We start from the raw sequence: 13588 nt of genomic DNA on the forward strand, positions 1-13588 counted from the left end.
GAAATATTTGATTTGGAAAAAAATTAAATACAGCACACTTAATGTGATTTAAAGGTTATATTCAAAAAATTCAAAGCTTTATGTGGAAAGAAATTATTTTTATTAGAATACTTGTAAAAATGTAAAGACAATAGACAATAGCATGTACTTCCCTTACATTGTTTGTTTAAATTTAAGGAAAAAACCCCTGAAGGCACTGAAAACTGTTGACACACTAATTTTAGCACACCCAAGGAACTGTGCATGATATGCCATGCTTTGGTTTTGATTTGACCTGTACAGCCAATTAGGTGAATTCATAACTTGATTTTTGGTTTGAATTATTATGAGAGTGTATTTACCCTTCTGTTTACCACTCAGTAAAACATATACGTACTCTCTCACACACTTCCTCGGGATAATCACCGGAAAAACATTAATTACAACTTTGAAAGTGCCCACCTAATATTGTATTGGCATCCATTCATTGTTACTAATGAATTTTATGAAACAATGCATTTTTAGAAATGGAAAATTTCCCACGGAAAAATAAAGCACTGGAAAATTTTCCACCCCACATCTTTGCCAGTTGGGAAGAATGAGAAACCATGAATGAGAGGGTTGGTATTGGGGGTTTCCAGTGAAGTTGAAAAGCAGGGCTGATGTGCGTGACCGCACGTAAAGCCAAAGTAAGGAGGGTATGTGAGCTGATAATTGGGTCTGACTTGAGCATTTAAGTAAGAAGTCCATTCCCCTGCTTTCAGTTTGCTTACTAACGTTGTGCATTATCTTTGTTGGTTGATTTGCAGTGGGAAAACAGCAAATTAAATGAGGACAGGCAAGTAATTCCTGGGGGGAAGATAGTGCCAGATGAGCGTTATATATTGGTACTGAGTAAGTAAAAGGTCTCCTTCCTGTCAGTGCTGCATGCTGTAGCAAAACCAGTTGCTACTTGTAACACAAGTAGCCAAGAAAGTTAGGCGAAGGTGGAAATGGTATGAGAACAAACAGATGTGTGTCATGTACACATCTGACTCCCATCACCATACTATCAAAATGATTCAACCCCCACTGCGATAGGGAAGTATTATCTCCATTTCATAGGCAGTTCAGCGAGATGCAGAGGTCACACAGAGCCGACGTTTAAACTCATTTATCCATAGTCTCAGTCTTGTGGCCTTAATTGCTAAACCATCCATTCTGCCATAGTGCCAGTGCCTGGAGCATAATGGTGCTGTTGGCAGAGAAAAGAAAAAGCAGATTGATACCCATGTGGAGCTGCCATGAACATGGTTGTACCCTGTTTGTATAGACCAAGGTATTTGCTCTATAAACTGGGCTGTGCTGTTCTTCAGCTCAATACAGTGAAACTCCTCTTATAGTGAAGGTGCTATATAGAAGATGAAGGCTTATTTATGCCTTATTTATTCATATTCTGAATACGAGACTGTGCAGTGATGCTGTGTGGTGGTGGGAGGGGCAGGGTGCCCCAGGCTGTTTCTACAGCTGCTGCCCCTGCTTCATTTTGCCTGCCTCTGGATGGCTTGTTGCTAGTTGTGGGATCATTGGTGATGCCCCCATCTGTCTGGCCTATACTGATGTGAATGGATCCCTTTCAGAGTTTGTCTCCACAGTGTACAATAGTGTTCCCAGGCTGCTTCCTGCTTCCTCTTGCACATTGGAGGTGTGATTGTAGGTACCAAATTGGGGAGGAGGATCAGGGGCTGGATTTTAAGGGAGACTTAAACAAAACACCCCCATGCTGAATGAATTAGGGTCCTGTATCCAAGATCTGTGTGGGGTCTGTTGCATCAGAGATGCTAGCTCCATGTTGAACCTAGGCAAAGGAACATCCATCCAAAGATGTATTTGTCTGCCTTGCCCACAAGCCAGAATTCAGGCCATGTACTTTGTTGGTCTTTGTTTCTTCCTGCATTTGCTCCAGGAAGGTTGAGGGACCGAGGGAACAACAGAACCGGTAATCCATAAACCCAAACTTGATGAATAGGTATTCTAAGACTATGGACAATTGTGAACCAGATTTGGCCATCTAAAAAGTGACCTGATGAGGAATGCCTTGCATTTGAAAGCTTCTCTAACTTTATCCCAAGCCTGCAGTTGGTTCAATAAAGATACCACCCTCAAAGATCATTGCCTCTCGCATATAAAAACTGGTCTTTGCATAAAATGACCGCTTACCAAATGATTTGGTTGCTTTTTTTGGGGTAATGATGCATGTAAATCAGTTGTGTATGCATTTTTTTCCATGTGTCCCTGAACTAGTGTGGCTTCTAAATTCAGGACTTGTATATTTATCTGTGTCATTCAGCAAGACCAGATGTTCTGCACCAATGTACAGCTTCACAGTATGTGGGGAAGTTGATAATGAAATGAGTACTAATGTTGCCACTGTAGAGTAAGTACAGGAGATTTTGATTTTTACAATATGAGAGTGCTTATATAATTCTTTAAAGATGATGCAGCTATAAATCATTGGCTTTCCTTCATCCCCTTCCATCATTTTTTTTAAAAGCCTGCTTTTTAAGAGTTTGGGATTACCATAGGAATATTAGGAATCCAGGTACAGTTTGTCCAGGAGAATTCCTGGAGACCTTTGTGAGATTTCTGCGAACAGGTAGCATTGTTTGAGTCTTTTTCTCTTTGTTCCAGCAGATTTCTCAGGCATTTGAGTTAAATATATGTTTACAAAACAATAGTATTCCCCACACACTTCTAAACACTCTGAATAAAAATTACTGTCTTTTTCAGTTAATTTTACTTGCTTGGTGTCTCTAATGTTGTAAGACTGCTAATTTTATAGTCTCCTAAAGATTCTTCCAAGGGAGGGAGGGGAAGAGACAAACCCTGAATTCCTAATATGCCTATAGATAAAACAAAAACACCCACCCAAATAAAACTCTATTTAATTTTAATTTAGATTTTTCCCCCAGATCCTCTACATAAGGGACAAAAGGACCTTGTAGACGAGTATAAAGAAGGTTATCACAAAGAATAAAGGGGCAGAATTAAGAAAAGGAAAAGATCGGAAAATCTGCCAGCCCAATAGAGTGTGTTCTAGATGTTGCAGTGGAGTCCAAATTTATGGAGAAGGTTAAAGGAAGATAGAATTAGCTCTTTGCAGCACTGCTTGATTATCAGATTTGGAGTAGGTAATCTGCATTTTCTTTGGCCACTCTTCTTCTCTTACAGCAGCAAAATGGCACAGGGCTACAGGCCAGGAAGTGCAGGCTGCCTAAAGCCGACTACAGCAGTAAGCAGGGAAAAGCCTAAAGAAGCCAAATTTAGTTATCCATGTGGGAAACCAATCCCAACGCACCATCTCCTATAAAAAGAACAATATACCTTAACAAGCTAGCTGCTGGCATAATATGTATCCTTTAGTGGAGAGGGACATAGAATTCAAAGAAGCCCAATGGGAATGATTGGAGGGCCAGGGGATTTGTAATGTAATTGGTTTGGATGCGGGCCAGTGGCTGAGAATCATCACCACCTTGTAAGTAATCGTCTGCTTACCTGGGAAGCGTTGGTGAGTGTGAGTTCAGTTAAATAAATAAATAAAATAAAAATCCTAGCACAGCGGGGTGCTTAAGCCAGGCAGTGAGCAAGTCCTGAAGACTCAACTCTGTTTTGCTTTCTCCAGATGACGCCTATAGAACAAGCGCTGAGACGTACTAATAGTGCAGCCTGGTAGCCTATGTTCATCTCTATCTTACCTGTCGGTTTTGTGGAGCAGTTTTTACCATAAAATCTTATTGTGGTACAGGCTCTTGGGCCATTAGTTTAGTATCTCTCATTTGGAATGTACTCTTTTTAAAAAGCAAATCGAATCTGACTGGCTCTGTTTTGGCAAATGTGCTGTGGGTAGTGGGAGGTTACTTTTGTAACGCAACTGGAGCAAAGCAACAGATTGCACCCCTTTGGTTCTGTCTAGGGAACTTTTCGTTTCAGACTAGGGAAAGAAGCATATTTCTGTTGTTAGAGGTGTAACCTGGGACTTGGATTCCCTGCTGTGCTGCAGAATCCTTATGTGTTCTTGAATAAAGTCACTCAGTCTCTGTGCCTTAATTTCATAGCTGTACAATGGGGAGAATGCCCTGTCAAACTGTGGGGGAGGGGCTGTGAGAAAATGCAGCGTAAATACATTCAAAGTTCGGCTTTCCAGTGTAATGGATCAGTGGTCTGAATCAGAATGTTGTCTCTTGTCTAAAAACATGACAAAGTCCTGTCTCACTGTGGGATGTACTGTGCCTAGCACAATTGCACAGGCTCTGGCCACTTCTAAAATTCAAATAACAGCTACCGAGTCTGAAGTTTTGTATCTCTTCCTGAATCTGAACCAAACTTTGCACATGTGCCTAGTTCAGAAGTTCTTAGCATGAGCCACTTGGTCCTTAATTCCATCCCATTTGGTTTCTGATAACTCCTTGATTTCTAGGTTTGAGGTTGTCTGGGCTTGTTCTGATTAGACCCCTCCTTGTTCCGTTTGAGCAGGGGGAAGGAAATTGGAGAATTTATTTGCATGCGTTAACTTTGTTTTGAACTCATACTGGCATGTAACAGAAATAGCTTTGCTCAGGGATTAACTCCAGTTCTGTTTTGCACAATTCACAGCAGGAGCAAAATGCTTGATATGAAAATTGGTGATGGTGTTTTGAAGATGGCTGCCTCCATAGCCAGACATTGTAAATAAACCCATGGCCACAAATTTATTTCATAGGCTCATAGTTTCATAGTTGCTAGGGTCAGAAGGGACCTGAGCAGACCATCAAGTCCGACCCCCTGCCATGGCAGGAAAGAGCACTGGGGTCAAACGACCCCAGTGAGGTGTTCATCCAGCCTCCTCTTAAAGACCCCCAGGGTAGGAGCCAGCACTACTTCCCTTGGAAGTTGGTTCCAGATCCTAGCCACCCTGACTGTGAAGTAGTGCCTTCTGATATCTAGCCTGAATCTACCCTCTGCCAGCTTGTGGCCGTTATTTCTTGTCGCTCCTGGTAGTGCTCGGGGGAACAGGGACTCCCCCAATGCCTGCTGGTCCCCCCTGACCAGTTTGTAAATGGCCACTAGATCCCTGCTCAGCCTTCTCTTGTGGAGGCTGAACAGGTTCAGGTCCCGTAGCCTCTCCTCATAGGGCCTGCCCTGCTGCCCCCTGATCATGCAGGCGGCCCTCCTCTGGACCCGCTCCATGTTGTCCACATCCCTCCTGAAGTGCGGTGCCCAGAACTGGACACAGTACTCCAGCTGCGGCCTGACCAGTGTCGCACAGAGGGGGAGGATCACCTCCTTGGCCCTGACTGAGATGCATCTGTGGATGCAGGACAAGGTACGGTTGGCCTTCCTGACCGCGTCCCCATGCTGTTGGCCCATGTTCATTTTGGCATCAATAATGACTCCTAGATCCTTCTCTGCCTCCGCACTGATGAGAAGGGAGTTCCCCAGCCTGTAGGTGTGCTGCTGGTTCTTCTTCCCCAGGTGCAACACCCTGCACTTACCAGTGTTGAAACCCATCCTGTTCTCATCCGCCCACCCTTGTAACCTGTCTAGGTCCGATTGCAGCCTATTCCTCCCTTCTAGCGTGCCCACTTCCCCCCACATCTTAGTGTCGTCTGCGAATTTGAACAGGGTGCTTTTTACACCCCTGTCCAAGGACGCACTGCAGAGTAGGAGTTTTGAAGTGATGGGAGCCCAAAGAAGGGTGGCTGTGCCTTAAGGAAACGATCCTTCGGGCACAAAGCAAGACGATCCCCGAGCAAGGCAAAAGAGGGAAAGGGGCCAGGAGGCTTCCCTGGCTGACCGCAGAAATCCAGGGCAGCCTAAGGGCCAAAAGGGGAGCACATAAAAAGTGGAAACAGGGAGAGATCACCAAAGACGAATATACCTCCTCTGCTCGCGCTTGTAGGGAGGCAGTTAGACAGGCCAAAGCTACCATGGAGCTGAGGATGGCAACCCAAGTAAAAGACAACAAGAAATTGTTTTTTAGATATATAGGGAGTAAAAGGAAGGCCCAGGGAGGAATAGGACCCCTGCTAAATGGGCAGAAACAATTGGTGCCGGACAGGGGGGACAAGGCTGAACTCCTCAACAAGTTCTTTGCCTCAGTGTTCCTAAGCGAGGGACACGACAAGTCTCTCACTGGGGTTGTAGAGAGGCAGCAGCAAGGCACCAGACTGGCATGCATAGACCCTGAGATGGTGCAGAGTCACTTGGAGGAACTGGATGCGTTTAAGTTGGCAGGCCCGGACGAGCTCCATCCGAGGGTGCTGAAGGCACTGGCTGACATCATTGCAGAGCCACTGGTGGGAATGTGTGAAAGCTCGTGGCACACGGGCCAAGTCCCAGAGGACTGGAAAAGGGCTAATGTGGTCCCCATTTTCAAAAAGGGGAGGAAGGAGGACCCGGGCAACTATAGGCCAGTCAGTCTCACCTCCATCCTTGGCAAAGTCTTTGAAAAAATTATCAAGGCTCACGTTTGTGAGAGCCCGGTAGGACAAATTATGCTGAGGGGAAACCAGCACGGGTTCGTGGCAGGCAGATCGTGCCTGACCAATCTAGTCTCTTTCTATGACCAGGTTACGAAATGCCTGGACACAGGAGGAGGGGTGGATGTCGTATACTTAGACTTCAGGAAGGCCTTCGATACGGTATCCCACCCCATACTGGTGAACAAGTTAAGAGGCTGTGACTTGGATGACTACGCAGTCCGGTGGGTGGCGAATTGGCTGGAGGGTCGCACCCAGAGAGTCGTGGTAGATGGGTTGGTTTTGACCTGGAAGGGTGTGGGCAGTGGGGTCCCGCAGGGCTCGGTCCTTGGACCGATACTCTTTAATGTCTTCATCAGTGACTTGGACGAGGGAGTGAAATGTACTCTGTCCAAGTTTGCAGATGACACAAAGCTATGGGGAGAAGTGGACACGCCGGAGGGCAGGGAACAGCTGCAGGCAGACCTGGACAGGTTGGACAAGTGGGCAGAAAACAACAGGATGCAGTTCAACAAGGAGAAATGCAAAGTGCTGCACCTAGGGAGGAAAAATGTCCAGCACACCTACAGCCTAGGGAATGACCTGCTGGGTGGCACGGAAGTGGAAAGGGATCTTGGAGTCCTAGTGGACTCCAAGATGAACATGAGCCGGCAGTGTGACGAAGCCATCAGAAAAGCCAATGGCACTTTATCTTGCATCAGCAGATGCATGACGAACAGATCCAAGGAGGTGATACTTCCCCTTTATTGGGCGCTGGTCAGACCGCAGTTGGAGTACTGCGTGCAATTCTGGGCGCCGCACTTCAAGAAGGATGCGGATAACCTGGAGAGGGTCCAGAGAAGGGCCACTCGTATGGTTAAGGGCCTGCAGACCAAGCCCTACGAGGAGAGACTAGAGAAACTGGACCTTTTCAGCCTCCGCAAGAGAAGGTTGAGAGGCAACCTTGTGGCTGCCTATAAGTTCATCACGGGGGCAAAGAAGGGAATTGGTGAGTATTTATTCACCAAGGTGCCCCAGAGGGTTACAAGAAATAATGGCCACAAGCTAGCAGAGAGCAGATTTAGACTGGACATTAGGAAGAACTTCTTCACAGTTAGAGTGGCCAAGGGCTGGAACGGGCTCCCAAGGGAGGGTGGTGCTCTCCCCTACCCTGGGGGTCTTCAAGAGGAGGTTAGATGAGTATCTAGCTGGGGTCATCTAGACCCAGCACTCTTTCCTGCTTATGCAGGGGGTCGGACTCGAAGATCTATTGAGGTCCCTTCCAACCCTAACATCTATGAATCTATAAGTTGCTGATGAAGATGTTGAACAGTGCAGGGCCGGGGACCGAGCCCTGGGGGACCCCACTGCCCACATCCCTCCAGGTCAAATAAGACCCATCCACCACCACTCTCTTAGTGCAGCCCTCCAGGCAATTAGTGGCCCATCTGACTGTGTAGGTATTGATGCCACAGTCTCCTACTTTTTTAATGAGAATGGGGTGAGAGACAGTGTCAAAGGCCTTCCTAAAGTCCAGAAAGACTACGTCCACCGCAACACCTACGTCTAAGGATTTTGTGACCTGGTCATAGAAGGCCACCAGGTTAGTCTGACAGGACCTGCCTCTAATGAACCCATGTTGGTTGCCCCTAAACGTGTGCCAGGATAATTCTCTCAAAAAGCTTACCCAGGATCGAGGTAAGACTCACGGGCCTGTAGTTTCCTGGGTCCTCCTTCCTCTCTTTTTTGAAAATGGGAACCACATTAGCCCTGTGTTTGTTGCTAAACTGCATAGCTTTCCGTTTGATAATAAGGTTAGGTCCCTATCATGCACATGTGAAAGAACTGTTTGCTAACTCTTGGCAGTGTGCAGCATGGGACACACAGTCTTGTAATTCTGGTTGCAACCTGTAGGGGGTCATTGGCATGCGCCTGCATGTGTGCTCACACACAAATCATCATATCAGAAGTCTGTACTCATTGCTCATAAGATTAGTGGTGATCATTTCACTCGGGTAGATGCTTTACTTTTTGTTCCTGTTATGTTGGCCATTAGAGACAAAAATAACCATTACTGAGTGTAAGGGAAAGCAGGTAGGTTCAGGATTACAACAGAGGTTTCTAGGAACATGTGAAGTCTCCTATTTGGACTCTCGCTCTCCAGCGTACTTGATACTTATAGCCTCGAGGACATAAGAATTGAGACTTGGCTTTAAAATCTTGATTTCTTTTTAAAATGGGGTTATTTTTATATGTAGTCTGTTTTTTGAGTCTTGATAGTTCACATTTTCAAGCTTTTTCCATAAACCGGAAGTCTAGAAACCAACTGTAAAAAAAAAGTAGAAATTCTCATGTACTCACAGCAGTTCAGCAGCAGTTTGAGCCTTGAGAAAAATACCAGTTTAGGTGACAAAGATTTCAGCCAAATAGATACAGATTTATTTCGAGTTAAAATCAGGACCTGCCAGATAATCAGACATTGCAGTTTCCTGGGTAAATGCTATGACTTCCCATTGTAACAAAAAGGCAGAATCACCTTGTTATGGAAGTGTCAAATACTCATGAATGGTTATATTATGCATTCTCATTTGGTTTGTTTTTTTTATCAAATGACACTAGTGCAATGAGAGTAGTACAAATAGAAATACAAAACTCTAAAACTCTTGGTTCAGAGGTGATACCTTTTTATTGGACTAACTAAAAAATAGCAAAAAACATACTTTCTTTGCAAGCTTCCGGGCACACACACACTTCTTCAGGCTGAGGGGAAATCAAAGATGGTAAAAGTCCTCTTCAGTGGAAAATAAACTTCATTTTGCACAGGGGAAGTTGAGGCTGGACATACATTCCCCTGGGTCTGAGAAAGTCCTTGTGCGAGTTGCTTTTTGATGTGCAGGTAAGGCTGTCCTCTTCCCTGGAGGTGTCAGATGTCAGAAGCAGGCAGGGAGGTGCAGGAATCTTTCTTTCTTGTTTAGCAATGAAGTTTATTTTTCCCAAAATGGCTAAAATACGATATCTTCCGTGTTTCAGGGATCTATAGTAGGACATTTTGTTGAATATTGGAACAATGTTGTATGTTGCTTGCCTGAGTAGAGGAGGGTATAAAGGGGGCAAGGATTCCCTCTTTCTTACCTGGATACTTGCTGGGGGAGCATAAAGGACTGTGTGGCAGTGTTCCTGGCAGGGAGGTTCCTGGAGCCATGGTTTAGTAGTCAGAATTATGCTGTAACCTGGAAAGGCTGTATATGATTACTCGTCTCTCCCACTCCACCATGATATATCCTCCTTCATTGTCACAAACTCCTGAGAGGGGCATTGTGAGTCCCCATAGTTCAGCCCTTGCTAAAGGCTGCGCAAAAAATATGCCCCATTTAGCTCTTTACGAATAAGGACGTTCCTCCATTTTGATGACCTCATAGGACTTGATGGCTTTTTGCCAAGGTGAAGTTAAAAAGAGACATCCTCCAAGCTGAGGAGTGTGCAAGCTACCGATGACTGACTTTGTGCTGGAATAGCTGAATCATAATGATTTGGCCCTATACTGATCATTGGTTTCAAGGAAGATGAAAGTCATTCTTCATCCAGAGATCCCCAATATTGAATATTTAGTGTAAAGCTCTGCATGTTAGGATAACTCAATTTAGGTCTTTGCCTATCCTATCCACTTTCTTTACACAAGGGACCTCGGCATGCACAGCTTTCCCATGTAAATGTGTCCAACATACTGTCATGATTTTGTCTTTTCCTTTAAAACTGACTCCTTCAGTGTTTTGAGTTTCTCCCTGAAGTGCCAAGCAGTGTCTGTGCTCTGTTGTATTCCAGCCTGCAATACTGCAGTGCTGTTGCATCAGTGCAAGGTTTCTAGAATTCTGCTTGTCTCTTTCTATAGTGTGAAAAGCTTGAAGCAGGGATATCCTCCCCTCACTTCAGAATTGCAGTACATCCTTACTGCTCTTTCTCAAGCAAAACCTTGGCAAATGGTGCAAAACTGCAGGGGTTTTGCCAGAGTGCTGGATGTAGACAAGCTGGTTTTTAGCTGCTTTGGGGTTTTTTGCTACAAGTACAGTTAGTACATGATAGTCTTTCTCTTTAAGAGGACAGTATGAAACCTACTGACTACAACCTAGTACTTCAGTGCAAATCTACCTGGCAGACTTCACCAAAGCCGTTTTACATATTTTTTAATATACTTCACAACTCATTTAAACCATCTTTCTGAAAATGCACTGCTTTTGCTACCATTGATGTGATTTAAAAAAAAAATCACATTTTGTTCACATATGCCGCGGAGAGTTTTATTAGGCCCTGATTTTGTGAGTTGCTGTGAACAGAGCACTCTTGGTTTAAATGTGGCTTAGTTTGGATGTGAAAGACCTCTGCTACTTCTCACAGACTGGGAGATTTTGAGGGTTTTAATTATGTGTTCTGTTGCACTGAATCTGCTTCACTTCTCTGCTTCTTGTACACTGGAGGAAGAAAAGGCAATATTCATTTGTGCTGCAAATGGTGTAGGGAGGATGCTTATGTCTAAACCCAATGCTACATGTATCATTATTTTTTTTAAGTTGCTCTTACCTTTTTTGTAAAACTTTTAATAATATTAAAATTCTAATTTTGAAGTCCTATGTTTACCATTGTCCAGAATCCTCATTAGTTAATAGGTGTGTCTAATAAAGCAGTTCATAAGACTTGTTCTTACATAATGGAAGGGTGATATGTTGGGCAAACGATTTCAGAGTTGAAAAAGATGTGCATGTTGAAGCATGTAAAAGCACTTGATACTGCATCAAGTCTTTCAGGCTCCCTAGGTACTTAGCCCCCTACCCACTGGAGTTGCTACGGGAACTTGTCAGTAACTTTGGTGATATAGATTGGGCCAAACAGGCCAGGTTTTCCAAAAAGCTCAGCATGTTTAGTTCCTGGTGTTGTTTGAGCTTTGGAAAAACTGCCCCCAAGTTATTCCTGCTTGTTGTCATGGATGAGCCTAGACAAAGGTATGCTTTGATCAGTATATGGTTGGGATGGTGAGGAATGTGTTCACAGCCAACCCTTCTTAGGCACATCTGCTCCCCACCACATCCTGTCTCTGCACTGGGAGTTGAGCCAGTAAGGAAGTCTGCAGCAAAACAATTGGTCAGAAAACAATGGTGTGTCAAAATCAACATTTTGTGGGAATGTAACTAGTGCTGATGTAACTCTTGTTGAGGGGTTTTTCAGTTCCCGGATGAGAGAGAAAGCAACGGCCACTAGTGTTGTCCTGGAACGTGGGCTCTCCAGGTTCCAGTCCCTGCGCTACCCCCATCTCATAGCCCAGAGGGATGTCCACACATGAGGGTATTGGTTGTTCTGGAGTGAGCTCCCTATTTGCAGCTATTGCACTTTGCATAAGTAACTAGATATTTATTGGCTCGAAGTTGGGTCTCCCACATCCAAGTGAGGGCCTTAGTTTCTTTTTTCTTATTCTTGCAAAAAACCTTCAAAAATTATTTGTTTCATCTCAACACAAAAGGAATTTTTTATATCCAAGTTTTTTCAGGACAGGAAAGCTTGTTTCCATCCAGTTGTACATGGAAGTGAGGGATCTGGCATGCAAAGGACAGAGACTGAGTCCCTCTTCGAATGTAGATGCTAATCCTTGTCCCTAATTCAGTTTGCTCCTGCGTGGCACTGAGTAATGGCTTGTAGGTTGAAGGCTGTCATGGGTCTTTTGGTTGTCCAGTAGATGTGCTTGTCTGTCTCTTAGGCAGTGACTGACTATTTGTCTTGTCTGTACTTTTTTATTCCATGCAGAGCTGACCTGTCCTGGGCGCAACATAACTAAAGAAGCTGCTGCAGGATGAAAAGATGGCAGCACGGCTTATTGCACCACCCGGCCCTGATAGTTTTAAATGTTTCACCCCAGAGTCTCTGGCTAACATTGAGAAACGCATTGCAGAAGAGAAGAAGAGGAAGCGTCCAAAGCAGGACAGCAGCCACCGGGATGACGACGAAGACAGCAAACCAAAACCAAACAGTGACCTCGAGGCAGGGAAGAGTTTGCCTTTCATCTATGGAGATATCCCAAAAGGCCTGGTTGCTGTACCACTGGAGGACTTTGACCCTTATTATATGACCCAGAAAGTGAGTCCACAGCAGAGAAGTTGCTAAAACTACCTCTTTCTTAGAAAATTACCAGTTCAGGTGACAGGAGCAACCTCGTATTTCTTAATATATTTAAGATGGGGACAAAGAATGGAATCTTTGTGTTGGGTTGTGAGGTTTTTTTCTGAAACGTTATTATTTTGCCTGTAAGTTTAACAAATGCCGTTCTTGTGTTTTGTGCATCTTCAGAACAGGTATCCGTCTTAATAATGAGAAAACTAAGCACTTAACTTGGCCAGTCCTAGAGTACCGGTGGGAAGAAGGTTTCTGATAGATGCTCTTTAATCTAGCAGACAAAGATGGAACAAGATCCAAGGGTTGGAAATTTAATTTAGATAAACTTGGTCTAGAACTTAAGTGCAGTTTTTTAAGAGTGTGGGTAACTAACCATTGCAAAAAAATACCTACGATTATGGTTAGGGACCTACCAAATTCATGGCAGAAGTGTAGTGTGTGGAAGCTCCTTTAATCTTGCATGGTCCCCCAAATACACCTTGCCCCCTGTCGCCTCCCCCCTTCAGCCTGCTGATTGGCACTTTTTGCCTCCCTGGCACTTTTTGACTCCCCGCTGATCAGGAACAAGCTGCAAGTGGGACCCCTCCACCAATTAGTGGGGCAGAGGCATGGGGGAACCTGCAAGATTAAAGGAGCCACAGCGCACCGCATTTCCACCGTGAATTTGGTAAGTCGCTAGTTATGGTGGATTTTCCATCAGTCAAACAAATCAAGATTGAACATCTTTTTGAATGATATGCTTTAGCTCAGCAGTCCCGATCTTCCACTGGCCTCTGTGCGATATGCCAAGCAAGTAACGTGCTGTAGGTAACGCTATACCTGGCTCTACTTGTTGCTTTGTTTTTTACTTGTTTTATCTTCCTGTGGTCACAAGTGATGTTGGGCAAGTCGCTCAGGCAACGTGTTGCCCATGAGTTATGGGGTTGGGACCGATGCTTGGTGCACGAGATACACATTTGATGCATGAACCTGGATGA

The 13588-nt window shown here is 44.6% G+C and overlaps 1 protein-coding gene across 3 annotated transcripts in view; it reads left to right on the forward strand.

Annotated features, from left to right (window-relative positions):
- Positions 1-12251: 12251 nt before the first annotated feature.
- SCN8A (sodium voltage-gated channel alpha subunit 8) overlaps positions 12252-13588 on the forward strand; it is a 72027-nt gene continuing 70690 nt past the window's right edge. For all 3 annotated transcript variants that reach the window (XM_006264618.4, XM_019497582.2, XM_006264617.4), the window contains exon 1: positions 12252-12575. In XM_006264618.4, the coding sequence (XP_006264680.2) occupies positions 12300-12575 (276 nt within the window). In that variant the 5' untranslated portion in view covers positions 12252-12299. The remainder of the gene's footprint in view (positions 12576-13588) is intronic.

The sequence above is a fragment of the Alligator mississippiensis genome, chromosome 15 (assembly GCF_030867095.1).
Source record: "Alligator mississippiensis isolate rAllMis1 chromosome 15, rAllMis1, whole genome shotgun sequence".
Lineage (NCBI taxonomy): Eukaryota > Metazoa > Chordata > Crocodylia > Alligatoridae > Alligator > Alligator mississippiensis.